Source organism: Peromyscus maniculatus, chromosome 7 (genome assembly GCF_049852395.1).
Source record: "Peromyscus maniculatus bairdii isolate BWxNUB_F1_BW_parent chromosome 7, HU_Pman_BW_mat_3.1, whole genome shotgun sequence".
NCBI classification, from domain to species: Eukaryota; Metazoa; Chordata; class Mammalia; order Rodentia; family Cricetidae; genus Peromyscus; species Peromyscus maniculatus.
In genome coordinates, this window is record NC_134858.1 from 87,658,532 (window position 1) to 87,671,730 (window position 13,199).

At 49.3% G+C, this 13,199-nt stretch overlaps 1 protein-coding gene across 4 annotated transcripts in view; it reads left to right on the top strand.

The window, feature by feature from the left end:
* The window catches only part of Rasgrf1 (Ras protein specific guanine nucleotide releasing factor 1), a 111,049-nt gene that overhangs the window by 62,630 nt on the left and 35,220 nt on the right, over nucleotides 1–13,199 (top strand). For all 4 annotated transcript variants that reach the window (XM_076576814.1, XM_076576813.1, XM_076576816.1 and 1 more), the window contains exons 11-14: nucleotides 2,818–2,881; nucleotides 3,713–3,849; nucleotides 6,187–6,269; nucleotides 12,075–12,323. In XM_076576814.1, coding sequence (XP_076432929.1) covers nucleotides 2,818–2,881; nucleotides 3,713–3,849; nucleotides 6,187–6,269; nucleotides 12,075–12,323 — 533 coding nt within the window. The remainder of the gene's footprint in view (nucleotides 1–2,817; nucleotides 2,882–3,712; nucleotides 3,850–6,186; nucleotides 6,270–12,074; nucleotides 12,324–13,199) is intronic.

Here is a 13,199-nt window from a genome sequence, read left to right on the forward strand (position 1 = left end):
GTCCCATTGCTCCCCAACCCTGTCACACATGTGACCCTGCCAATGTCCTTGCCCTGTGTGCATCAGTTAAACAGATAACCGTCCCCGGAGGAACACTGCATGAGGGATCGGGCATTGGGCTGACAGTGCCTATGCATTTGCTGTGCTGATTTCAAGACCTCGTCTCTCTCCGATGCCATCTCTCCCCACACCACGTCCACCCCGTGCGAGCAGATGGGATTTCAAATGTGAACATGAGGCAGCCTGGAAAGGAAGGGACAGAAGGTGCCCTTAATTAAGTGAGAGCATCCGGGAAGCCCTTCCTTTAGGGACCCGGAGGCCTGGTCCGTTGCCTCCTTGTTGAGCTATTAGACCAAGCGCTGGCTTCAGGGGAATCCCCTGCTTATGTTAACATGTCAACAAATTAGCTGGTTGGCTGCACACGGAGAAATTAATTTACAAATATTAAACACTCTAGCTCCAACCAAATTATGTGTCAAGGGAGGCTCTCATTAATTGTTAGCCCCAATGTCTCTGGCCAGGTCGGGAGGGTCAGGTCTCCTGTCCCTCAGCCGTGGGGTGAGCACGGCCAGGTTGCACTCGAGACATGATGGCCATTTCTTGATCTGAGGCTGGAAGTTCATGTTTTTATGTTGGTTATTTTCATTTGTTTATGTTTGAGTTTGAAATGGCTAGCCTGGGAGCTGGAGACATGGTGACCAGAGGAGAGTCCCTGCTGCTCTTCTGGACCACTCCAGTTTGGTTCTCAGCACTCACGTCAGATGGCTCAGTACGGCCTGTAACTCCAGCTCCAAAGGATCTGACTTCCTCCTCTGGCTTCCATGGGCACCTGCACACATGTTACCTGCACACACATGTTACATGCACACATACGCATGCACAGACACACAAAATAAAAATAATTTTTTGAAGGATAGCTCCTAGAAAAACACAGGATCTGAGCGCTGCTGTGTGTGTACCAGGCAGACCTCAGACAAGTCATGTGACCTCACTAAGCCTCGATTTCCTTATCTGCATAATGGACATGAAAATGCTCCCCAAGAATGCTGAGGGAGTCCCAGTGCCTGGTACATTAAATTCTCAGTAAGCTAACAGTCATTGTAAACCCTATGATAATGAGCTTGTCCTATTGCTGACCTCAAGGCCTCCAATAACGATTACCATGGCCAGTCCCTGTCCCAAGTGTTTCACATATATTTAATTCCTAGAACGCCTCTGAGGCAGACACTATCACTTTCCCAGTTCACAGATAAAGGAAGTAAAACCAGCCAGTAAGAGCGTGCCAGCTGGGGTGCTGCTTGGTGGTACAGCGCTGGCCTAGCATGCAGAAGGCCTTGGGTTCCAACCTCAGCACCGCAAATGAATAAGGGAATGTCAGAGCTTGATGGGATCAGGGATTCCAAGATTGTTAAGCCCCTTGAAATCACAGGGCAAGGTTACTGTTCAGAAGTCCTGGGAACTTCTCAAGGCCACTAGAGAAGGAAGCAAGAAGCAGACCCCAGCCAGGGCCTGGGAATCCCCTCCGATGCTCTCCTCACATGTGGCAGCCTCTATAGCATGAGACCATAAGAATCCAGGCAAGCAGTTAAAAATAAATTCTGAGTTTCGTAACAAAAAAAAAGTGGGCAGCCTGCCCGGTATTTTCATATATAGATCAGTCACGTGGCTGGGTCTATATTAACAACAGTTACTGTAGGACAAACACTTCCTGCCTCCCATTTGCAGTGGGTCAGGAGGTCAGGAGCCACTTCGAAGTGGTCTTGGCCCAGGGCACCAGTTTGCAGCAGCCTTGTCTGCCCGGCCACAGTGTTCTAAAAGCTTACCCAACCAAGATGGCTCATACACAGAACTGCTGACGGGAGGCCTCGGTTCTCCACCTCTGCCCACCACACGGCACCCGCCTCCCTTGAGACAGGTGATCCAGGAGAGAACCAGGGGGCGAGCAGAGGCTGCTGCCGTCCCCAGAGCCACATCCCTTCATTTGATTCTGTTTATTCAACTCTGATCGCAGCCCAGCCCTCCCCTAAGAGGAAGAGGGTTCTGCTTCCACTTTCAGGGGAAGGTGCTGAGGTCGGAACCCAAGGCCTTCTGCATGCTAGGCCAGCGCTGTACCACCAAGCCGCACCCCAGCTGAACCCAGCCCCCACCTAAGGGGAAGAGGGTTCTGCTTCCACTTTCAAAAGGGGGTTCCAAAGCACCTGCGCATAGGGAGACTGCCACCGGATTCCCTTCTCACTAGCATCAAAGGGAGAGGTGCCCTTCCTTTACTCCTGATAACAGGAAATGAGCTCTTGACCTGGGACTGGAACAAGGGCCCTGAGGCTTCCTCAGGACCCCACACCAATAGCTGACCAGGTGATTTGAGGAGCCATTTAACCTCTCTGACTTCATTTCCGAATCCATAAAATGGGGTGAGCAATACAGACAATGGATCCATAAAGCTGGGCTGTTTCACCCTTGGTATCCAGAGGGATTGGCCAAGAACAGGGGGTATGATGCAATTCTCAGAGATGATGATGTGGCAAGAAGAAGCCCAACAGGACAGATTCTGGATTTATCTGCCCACAGTTTGACCTCAGCCTCCAGGGTTGGTTTCCCGGAGAAAATCTCATTTCACCCACCTCAGCAGACCTTGTAAAAGGAAGCTAAGGTCCCTTGCCTGCAAAGCAAAATGCCCACTCGGTATATGCTCCATACACACACATACATGGATGTGTGGCTGCTTAGTGTAGAGGCCCCTCCAACCCTGATGTTCTGGGACTCCCGCTCTAGCGCATGGACTCCTGGTCCAACATGGTGCCTGCTGCTCTTTTTCAGAATGGAGTCATATCCCTCATCGATTGCACCTTAATGGAGGAACCAGAAAACACAGAGGAGGAAGGTCAGTGTACAAGCTGCTTATGTGTGTGCATGCCTACACACACACACACACACACACACACACACACACACACACACACACACACACCCATTCATCAAGGTTGGCAGGAAGAGCAGATGCTGAAACATGATAGACCCTGGCCCAGATGTAAAAAGGCTAGAGAACAGCCCAGACTGAGGCAGACAGCTCACAATTGTGTGCCCCTACAGAGAAGACCTCGACACTGGGAACTTATTCTTCCCAGTGAACAGCTCTCAAGAGTTCCAGGGCCTAGCATGTGTGGTGCCCTGGATTTGATCCTCAGCACCAAAAAGAGAAAAGAAAAGGAGAGTTGAATATCAGTAATAAAATACCTGGGGTTTCCTTTCATACCAGGGAGCTGTAAACCAAACTGAATGTTCAGCCCAGTCCATGGAAGTTTCAGAGGCTAATGTCGCTTGTCCCAGGTGTTAGTGGAAGAGCTGCTTTGTGAGGCCCCATCTCACCCTGGCACAGCTGCCTCCCTGCTAGGAGACTTAGCTGAGTCCCGGCTCAGAACCCATTGGTGCGGTGAGGGCAGAGGACGCACTACTCGGCGCCTCCGGCTCTGAATCAAGAATCTGTGTGCCTGTAAATTACTTGTGCATACCAGATCCTCCGTTCTCCGCTGTTTGAAATAGTGACTCTCGCCTAGCCAAAAATCATAAAATACTATTCTAAAAGAAGCAACCAGTGGCCTGGCACCCTCCGGGACCCTCTACTGGCATCTAAGTCAGGGACCGGAGAGCCTTACCCAGCTCACAAGCACCCACACTCACTCTGCTAACTTCATTTTTTTTGTCACTGGCAAAGCCAAAGGAACTGCCCAGGACATAGACCACTTGGATTTTAAGATCGGGGTGGAGCCAAAGGATTCCCCGCCCTTCACGGTCATCCTGGTGGCCTCATCCAGGCAAGAGAAGGCAGCGTGGACCAGTGACATCAGCCAGGTGAGCAGCACTGCCCGTTCCTCAGAGCACATTGTCCCTTCCTGTTTGACCTGGTGAGGGACCTAGATGGACAGTGTACAGGGGCATTGTTCTGTTAGAGAAGACCAGAACCCTCCAGGTTCATGGTCCCAGCCCAGGCTGAGTCAGCCAATGCATACCATTTGCGGTGTGGATTTAAACCCTTTAGACTGCTAGGCTGTGCTTCCCGCTCCCCAGACCTGTGAGTGGCAAGGGTGTCTGCACTTCAGTCTGATCTCTGAGTGCTTATATGCACACACACACACACAGAAATGTCTTGGTGCTACCATCCAAGAATGTTAGATACAGCAGACCTTGAAGAGAGAGCCCCACAGTTCTGAGACACTGGGGCGCCTACTCCAGAGATCCAGGGCAGCAGCCTCCTGAAGTCCAAGCCAGCATTCATATACCAGAGAAGGATGGAGTTTTGTCCTTTGCAAGCAGTGGAGTCGTCCCCCGCACCTCACTCGCATTTAACCATTACGCAGGAAGCATTGGCTTCCCCTGGAAAGTCAGTAGCCCAAGGCCTTTGGGCACTAGGAGTACAAGAGGTGAGACGTTGAATGAGTAACAGGGCTCTCAGCAGCTCCTGAGAGTTTGTGCTCCGGAAGACAAAGGGCAGTCGCATAAAGGCAGGAGCCAGACATCCCATCCCGGGGTGTCTGCCTGTGGCCATGCTCTCTGCAGGGCTGTGGGGTCACGTCAGGAGAGCCACTGGCAGCAGAAAAGGACAGCTATGGCTGGCTTTTGTCCCTGTGCCTCAAGGACTTAGAGAGGGCAGGGGACCCAGTGTGCCTAGAGGGCCTCCCTCACCAGCTCCCTACCTTCTTACCTCTGTGCCCTGCTTCAAAGCAGGGTTTGAGCTCCAGCACTGGAGGAAAAAAAGAAGAGTTGAAAGAATCTTCCAGATGAAGAGCAAGAGTAAAGTTCCAAGGATTTGCTTTCATATTGTGGAACTCTAAAAGGAACTGAACACCCAGGCAGTCCATAATAGTTACAGATAGCAACATTTCGTGGTCCAGGGGACATCAGGTGGCTAGGCCTTCTGGCAACCTGCCCCTCTAGAATCCACAGAGAACCAAGGCAACATGGGATTTTGCATAATGTAAATCTATTCTTTTGAGTTTTACCCACCCATCCCCCCAAAAAAAGAAAAAAAAAAACCAGCATGCCCTGGAGAAAATGGAGAGATCAAACCCAGCTTTTTCCTGTCCCCAGTGAGCCATAGTCATCAAAGGTGCTGGCTGTTCCCCTAAAGGGAACTACAGAGATCATTGCCCTCTAAGCAACATCGCTGATGCCCGTGAGTACGAGTCACCCAGTCCCTTCCCTTCAGGAGCCATCCTGACAGCTTCCTGAGGTCCTCTGCTGTCTCCACAGCACTCTGACTGGAGTTGCTGGCAGAATGAACGTGAAAGAGAGTCTCTGTGTGGTGGGGAAATCCGTCTGAAAAATACAAAGACAGAAAGCTTCCACTGTGTCCTACCTCCTTTGGGGGTCTGGCTTTGACATAGAGACTGAGCCTGGAAGCACCTGCCACCCACTGCGCCAGCTTTCTGGCTTCCACTTCCCAGTGGCCTTAGCACCAGCCTCCACTAACACACAGCCTCAAAGCCATAGATTCATGATATGCATGGAGCTCCCCAAATCCTTGATCCAGGAGACCCCCACAGCAGAAATGTTAAGCCCAGGACACAGGGCCAGAAGGTGAAAAGAGGCAGTCCCTCTCCTGAGACTAATTTTCTGTGTTTGGTTGGGTCTCGTTTTTGTTTGAAGATAGAGTCTCACTATGTAGCCCGGGCTGGTCTCAAACTTGTGATCCTCCTGCCTCAACCTCCTAAGTGCACTCCCCATGAGTAGACTGGAAATGTAGGAACCACCTCCAACATCAGAGCATTGACACTGGGGGCAGGGCAGAGGATGCATGTACTATATACACTCTGGTGCAGAGGCTCGCTAGGTAGCTTGCCAGGGAGCTCAGATCACTGTGGGGAAACCTCATTCTTGGCACTGGCCTCACAGGATGCAGCAGAGTGGCCAGAGTCTGATGCATCTGCTTGGCAAACACCCAGGTAAAGCAGGAGTCATCCAACCCATCTGGGCAGATAGGGAAACAGACTCAAGAAGGCCAACTCAGTCTCGCAAAGTCACTTGACTTCCAAAATTTGAATGATGCTTGCTGTGTTGGCCTTGCCCTTGCCTAGACAGTGCCCTTGAAGCCTGAGGACCCTGTCTGCAGGCTGAGAGAGCCCCAGGTGGGTCTGGGATCCAGTGTGGAGATGAATGAGTTCTGAGCCTGGGGGTCCCCTCTGTTTCCAGTGTGTGGACAATATCCGGTGCAATGGACTCATGATGAATGCCTTTGAAGAAAATTCCAAGGTCACTGTGCCACAGATGATCAAGTAAGTGCCCTTCACCTGTCTGCACTCCAGACACAAGCACTAATCAGAGATAGCTAAGACCTGAGCAGGGCCAGCCTCCAGGGCTCCAAAGATGCTGTGTTTTGTGATGGAGGCTTGGGATGTCTGTTTGAGGTTTTGAATGAATGTGTTTGGTCAGCTGCTTTGATGTAGCTCTTGTCATGGTTGGTTGGCTTTGCACATGTTGGCTTTTTTAAATAAATGTTTACATGTTGGTTATTTTATTTTACATTGGACTTTTAAAAATATAATATTAGGAATGAAAATTTCACATATTATTTCTTAAGGGTTTTTCTTCAAATTTCAAAATAAACACATAGAACATTTCAAAATACATCAAAAACCTAATTGCAGGATGCAGCTGCAGGGCCGATGCTCCTATTTGAGCAGTCCCTCGGGACAAAGGGAATGGTGTCCTTTGGACACAGTTTTCCCAGCCCTGCCTCCATGCAGCACAGCTTCCATAATCCAACAGAAACATCTTTCCTGCAGTGATTCCCACCTCCCCCTCCTTCCTTCCCCAACCCTGCAGCACCTTGGCTGTCTGGCTCCCATCTCAACCTGTGAATCCCAAGACTGATAATGTCACTGGATACCTCCCAGGACCCCACTCCCCGCTGGCCTGTGTCTAGATGACTATGGCTGCTATATGATGTGAATCTCTGCTATTTCCAGTGAGTGCCCTGGGACAGTGCATCCCACAAGACTTAGTGTCTGAAGGATGCCAGACTCCTGTTGTTCACACTTTGCGCCAAGATAAAGGCAAGCACTCGATGAGCCTACTGTGTGCTGATGTTACATGTCTCCACAGTGAGAAATCACTCTGATCATTTAGAGATGAATGAAGGAAAAACTCTTTAATAATAGCATGTGATTGATTCTAATGCACAAAAGGGGACAAGCCTTCAACAGATTTTTACCAGCCTATATATGCCTTTGGCTCATTAATTTCCAATGCATTGTCATCCTTAAGTCTCTTTTAGGTCCCAATCGAAGCTTACACTCTGAACAATTTAAACAAAGACAGGAGGCTGCAAGCCTGGCCTCTTGGGCAGTTAGGAGATTTATACAGCAATGATATTGCCACGATTATTTCTCAAGTCCACCAGTGCTGTTCTTTTTGAATAGTTGCTAACTGGGGTCATCTCTCTCATCTGGCAGAATTATGTTTTGTGGTGTACCGGGTCTTAATGACATTTGTCACCTGTGTTACCCACTTGAGTTGCCCCCTAGAGGCATGGTCTTTGACAGGAGAATGCACCTAATGGCTGATTGTAAGTCAGGGGTGGCTTCATTGTCATGGGAATAGAGCCTAATTGCAGATCAATCCTGGTGAACAAACATTGGCTGAAGTGTTTTCCCAGCAATGCTAAACTCGAATTATTTCTAGCAAGCCTGGTTAGTGTACGTTTGAGGTGTAAGGCACTGTGCCCTTAGTTAGCTTAATTCTACTTTGTGTGACTTAATGTCTCCTAAGCAAGTTTATTAGCAACTCCGTTACAGAATCAATTTTATTACTTGGAGTTTCTCCTCCATTTGGGGGGGGGGGGGTCAGCAGAAACAAGTTTGGGGGCATCAGGTCCCTTAAACGTCTTTGAAACTGGTCAGGTATCATTCCCCTCACCACCGCATTGCTGAACGCCCAGAGGTGGTGGTGGGTGGGACCCGTAGGAAGAGCTGTTCAATGAACCAAAGAGACACACAGTGAAATGCCTCTGTGGGGAGTAAGGGGAGAGCCATAAGACAGCTTGTGTGGTACTGGGAGGGTGCGGGGGACAGATACAGGGTCGATTCACTGAGCACAGTCAAGCAAGGCTTCCTTGAAAAAGGAACCCAGAACTGACATTGAATGCCAGTTGCAGTTAAATAGAAAGGCATTCTGGGAAGAAGGAACAATGTGAGTATTTGCACAAAGGCAAGACAGTGCAATGTGTTTGAGAAATGATGAATAATCCCATTGGGCTGCAGGGTTATGAGACTTGGAGTGCCATGCAGGCAGTAACCTGGGTGAGCTCTACTCTCCAGGTACCTGATCAGACCGATTATCCTCTAGGCTTTAGAGCAGACAGGCCCAGGGACCAAATTCAGATGTGTCACTCTAGGGTTTGGTGAGTCCATTTGAAACACAGAGGAAGAAGCAGGGATGGGAGTGGAGAAATGGAACAGGAAGTTAGGGGGGCTTATGGTCAAGTGCCAGCCCCACATTACCTGAGTGACAGACTGCTCTCCTGCCCTGCCTCTCCCCGTGTTGTGTCAACCTTCCCTGCTGCACAGACCAGAGTGAAAGTAAGATGAGCGAGCCCGACCTATAGAAGGCACTTGGGTCTGTAGCGCACACTTGCCCTCTCTGAGATGTAAAAAGGCACACCTGCCTGACCATAGCTGAGCGTGCCAGTTAACCTCACCAACAGCTGTGAGGTTATCTGCATGTAGGCATCATCAGTGGACGTCTGGCTTAAAACTTCATGAACATTGAACATCCCTGGTACCTCGTATATCTTAAGTGTACCAAGAATATCGGGTGTCTCTGTGGTCCATTGATCCTGTCCTGCCTTCAACAAGCTGTAGTTGATAAGTACATCTGTGGTGTCTCACGAGCTATTCCTCCACTTCATTTCACTTCTCGTTTCTCTGACCTTTTTATAGCACAGTCAGACTTTATTAACTAACACCGTGTGGTGAAAGATGGGGCTGCTGTGGTATGTGGGATCCAGTTAACAGCGTCGTGTCTGGCCAGCTGTTGGGTTTTATTCTGTAGGTGGTAGGGTTGGACCCCAAAGGTATCAGCCCCACCCCGTTAAGGGCCACTCTGATAGAGCACTCGGGAGCAATGGCATCAGCTGGATAAAGGCAAGGGGCTGAGCCGGGGACTTGGCGCCAGCAGGTTTCTAGGATGTCCTGCAGCAAAGCTGAGTTAGAAGAAGGCCTTGCCTCTGTTTCTCTGAGATGGTCTCTTTTGAAGTGCCGTTGTCTCTGGAGGCCATGTGGTTTAGTCTACACACTATGGGTTGGGCTCACTTACCCAGCTTCCCCTCTGGTCCACGCAGCAGGGAAGGTTGATGCAGCCAGTAATGGAGAAGCAGGACAGAAAGGCAGTGTGTAGCCAGTAATGAGGCTGCCATTTGTCCACATGCTACCCTAATCTACTGTTCCACTTCTCCACCTTCCGGATTCACCCTCCTGCTCATTGGAGGCTCTTAGGAAAAGGCTATTTATTGATATTTCAAATCCCTGTATTTCCAGGGAAAGTATTTGGGAGTTGAACCTGGGGCCTCACACACACTTGGCAAGTGCTCTACCACCCAGTTGCACCACCAGCTCCCCAAACCCCCAAAAAAGTGCCTTAGAAATGGCACAAATGAGAAAATGAGTCCATATGTTCAGTTCCTTGGAGCTCTGTCTGTATCCTTGAGTGGGAAACACCCTCTGCAGAGGCAGTGAATTCAGCCAATTCACTTAGAGCTTTCTGTGTTCCATGTACCATGCTCGGCCTCTTAAATTGGTTCATTCATCCCACTCTCAAGGAAGCTTTGTGGAAGGCCTTGTTTCCAGTTCACAGATGAGGAGACTAAGAAGTGAAGAGTAGGTGTTGTCTAGGAAACAAGAGCAGAGCTGGCATCAAGCTGTGTCCTTTGCACCGGCCCCAAGGATGCTCTTATGGTTTGATTGTGGTATCCCCCATTACCTCATGTGTTTCAGCACTAAGTGTCCCGCTGGTGACACTATTCTGAGAAATTGTAGAGCCTTCAAAAGGCTGAACCCAGTTGGGGGAAGTGAATCCCAAGAGGACAAAAGGGCTTGTGAGTTATTATAACCAGGCCCCGCTTCTGAGTTCATCCGGATGTAAGCTAGCTGCACCACGCCTCATGCCCCGACCCTGTGGTGGACTGCCTGGATCAACCTCCTCCCTTGAGTCGCTGCTGCGTTATGTCACAACTGTGAGAAAAGTAAGCCTTACGGGTGTAAGCCTGTCCTCACCTCGGCAGCCAGTCCAGGCTGAACTCCTCTTTTCTGTGGGGGTTTTTGGCTCTGGGAGTTCATTGTGATAAGATTTTCAAGCATATCCTTTCCATAAGAGCATATATTTATCTGTTCACCTATATACTCCTCTAGCAACATCCCACCAGAAACACAAAAGGGCTAAGACAGCTACTAGCTGCAAGTAAAAACAACGAATGAGATACAGCCTTCGGTGTACAGGGAATACAGGCCAACAAAAATGAGGCAGGAAAATCAAGTGAAGACTGCATCTCACTCAGGTATCAAAGTTAAAAAATATACAGGGGGGGGCATCAAATTCAGCTATTTGTTATATGGAGGGGCTTAAGTCCTTGATTGGTTCTCCACTTGGGACTGTTGCTGAGGACTTACCTATGAATATGTAGAGCCTGATCTGGCTCAAAAGTATCTTTCTAGAAAGATTTCGTAGTTCTTCCATTGAGTGTCCCAGGGATATCACATCTGTGACACCACTTCCCACTCTTAATCTGAAGAGCGTAGATCACAGCATATTGTACTTCAAGACCAGAATCAGTAAGGCCTGCCATCCCCTTCTGCTGGAGGACAAGGTTTCTCCCTCACTGTCTTTCTCTGAAAGTTGTACCCTTCATGGACCCCAAGTTGACATGATGATGTCATCCAGCTTCCTGCTCAGTAGGCCAGGCTTCTGTGAAAAACCTAGGGACTAGTCTCCAAACTCCAGAGACACCTCGAGGTGGCAAAAACAGCAGCTGGTTTCCCAGTTTCTCTTTACTTGGAATACTGGAATTTCCCATTTATCTTTTTTCCTACCCCATATTACCTTTCTTTCTTTTTTTTTTAAGATAGGGTCTCACTATATAGCCCTGACTGGTCTAGAACTTACTAGGTAGACCAAGCTGGCTTTGAATTCAGAGAAATCTGCCCCACTCTGCCTCCCAAGTACTGATGGAAAAGCATGTACCACCACACCTGGTCCTAATTTTTTTTTTTAATTGAGACAAATTCATTTAAAAGTACAAGCCAGTAGATCTCAGTGTATTCACTATGTTGTACAGCTGACACCAGCTTCTACTTCTAAGTTACTCCCATCACCACTCACTGAAGAAAAGGATGGCATACATGTGAACAGTCAGTCCCAAAGCACCCACCGAACACCCAACATCCACCAGATTAGTTCCTGCTACTGTGATTTGCCTGTTCTGTGCTTTCCTATCAATGGGACCATAATGCGCATGGCCTGTTTCACTTAGCGTGATGTCTTCAAGGCTTATCCATGTTGTAGTGTGTCAGTGCTTCATTTCTTCTCATGCGCACTGTGTTTCATTTGTCCATTCTTCTGCTGATAGACATTTGTGGGTTGTTTCCGTTCTGCTCTATTATGAACAATGCCACTGTAAACATAAATGTACGTATTTTATGTGAATAGAATTCTTGTGTGTTGGGAATTTGGAAGCACCTTTTTACAAGTTTGTTGTATTTTTCCGATACTGTTGGGGGTTGGTGCTGTATACTGAAGGATTTTAGGGTCCTGGGGGAAAGAGTTACAGCTCTTTCTTGGTGTTATCCTTCTAAAGTTTCCCGTGCTCACTTAGTAAAACTCTTCCTGACTGGGAGGCGGGGGTTGACAAGGTGGCCTGGTGGTAGCCTCAGCCCTGGTCTAGTGAAGAGATGCCATGGGCCCAAACACCCTTAGGCATGTGCCTCCTCTTCCTCCCCGCTCAGCCTTCAGGCCCAATGCCTCCTTATATTGTGTTGATGATGACATCTGTACACATGTCACCTCTTCCTGCTCCCTCCCTCCCACAGGTCCGATGCCTCCTTATATTGTGATGATGTTGACATTCGCTTCAGCAAAACCATGAATTCTTGCAAAGTGCTGCAGATCCGGTACGCCAGTGTGGAGCGGCTACTGGAGCGGCTGACAGACCTTCGCTTCCTGAGTATCGACTTCCTCAACACCTTCTTGCACTCCTACCGTGTCTTCACCACCGCCGTGGTGGTCCTAGACAAGCTCATCACCATCTACAAGAAACCCATCAGTGCCATCCCCGCCAGGTGCATGCACGGCCCTTGCCATCACCATCTACAGGAATCCCTAGGTTTTGAGAAGGTGGCTTAGTGGATAAAGGCACCTGCTGCCAAGCCTGATGATCTAAGCTTGACTCCTGGAACCATCCTGGTGGGAGGAGAGAACTCACTCCTGCAAGATGTCCTCTGACTTCCACACTCACTCTATGACCTGAACATCCCCAGACACACACGCACGCACGCATGCACGCACGCGCACACACGCACGCACAGGCACACACTCACATACATACATTAACTACTTAATTAAAGGTGAAAAATATTTTCAAGGGGATCCCATCAGCACCATTCCCCACTAGTACGTGCACCCCCTCCCAAACCCACAGATCTTCCTGGCCAAAGAGGTCCATGGAGAAGAGGCTGTCCCAGAAGCGAGGAGGTGGTGGCACACACCATACCCAGACCACAGAAGGAGTACATTTTGAGTCTGGTTTTTTTTTTCCAAAGGAGACTGGACATGGGGGTACAAGGCTATAACCCCAAAGCTCTATAGCTGAGTGCCAAGAGCAGAAGCACAAGACCATCCAGAGCTGTACAACCTATTAGAGGTCTACTTGGGAGGACGACATTCTCTAGGGAGGGGGTCACTCTGCTCTCCCTCCCTTCCCCAAAACCGGAGGCCCTAGAGGTCTAGCCGTCCATGCTGCTGCTCACTAAGCCTCGTTTACCTCCTCTGCCTTGCTCAGGGAAGCCAGGAGACATCCGTTGTTCTTCCTTCACTATACCCCTTTGGGAAACATAGGGCCCACCCTTTATAGAAAGATGGAAAGATAGAAGGGAGAGAGACAGGCAGGAAGGTTCTCCTGCTCTGTGTATACCCATCATGCTTTGAAGAGAGGGAGC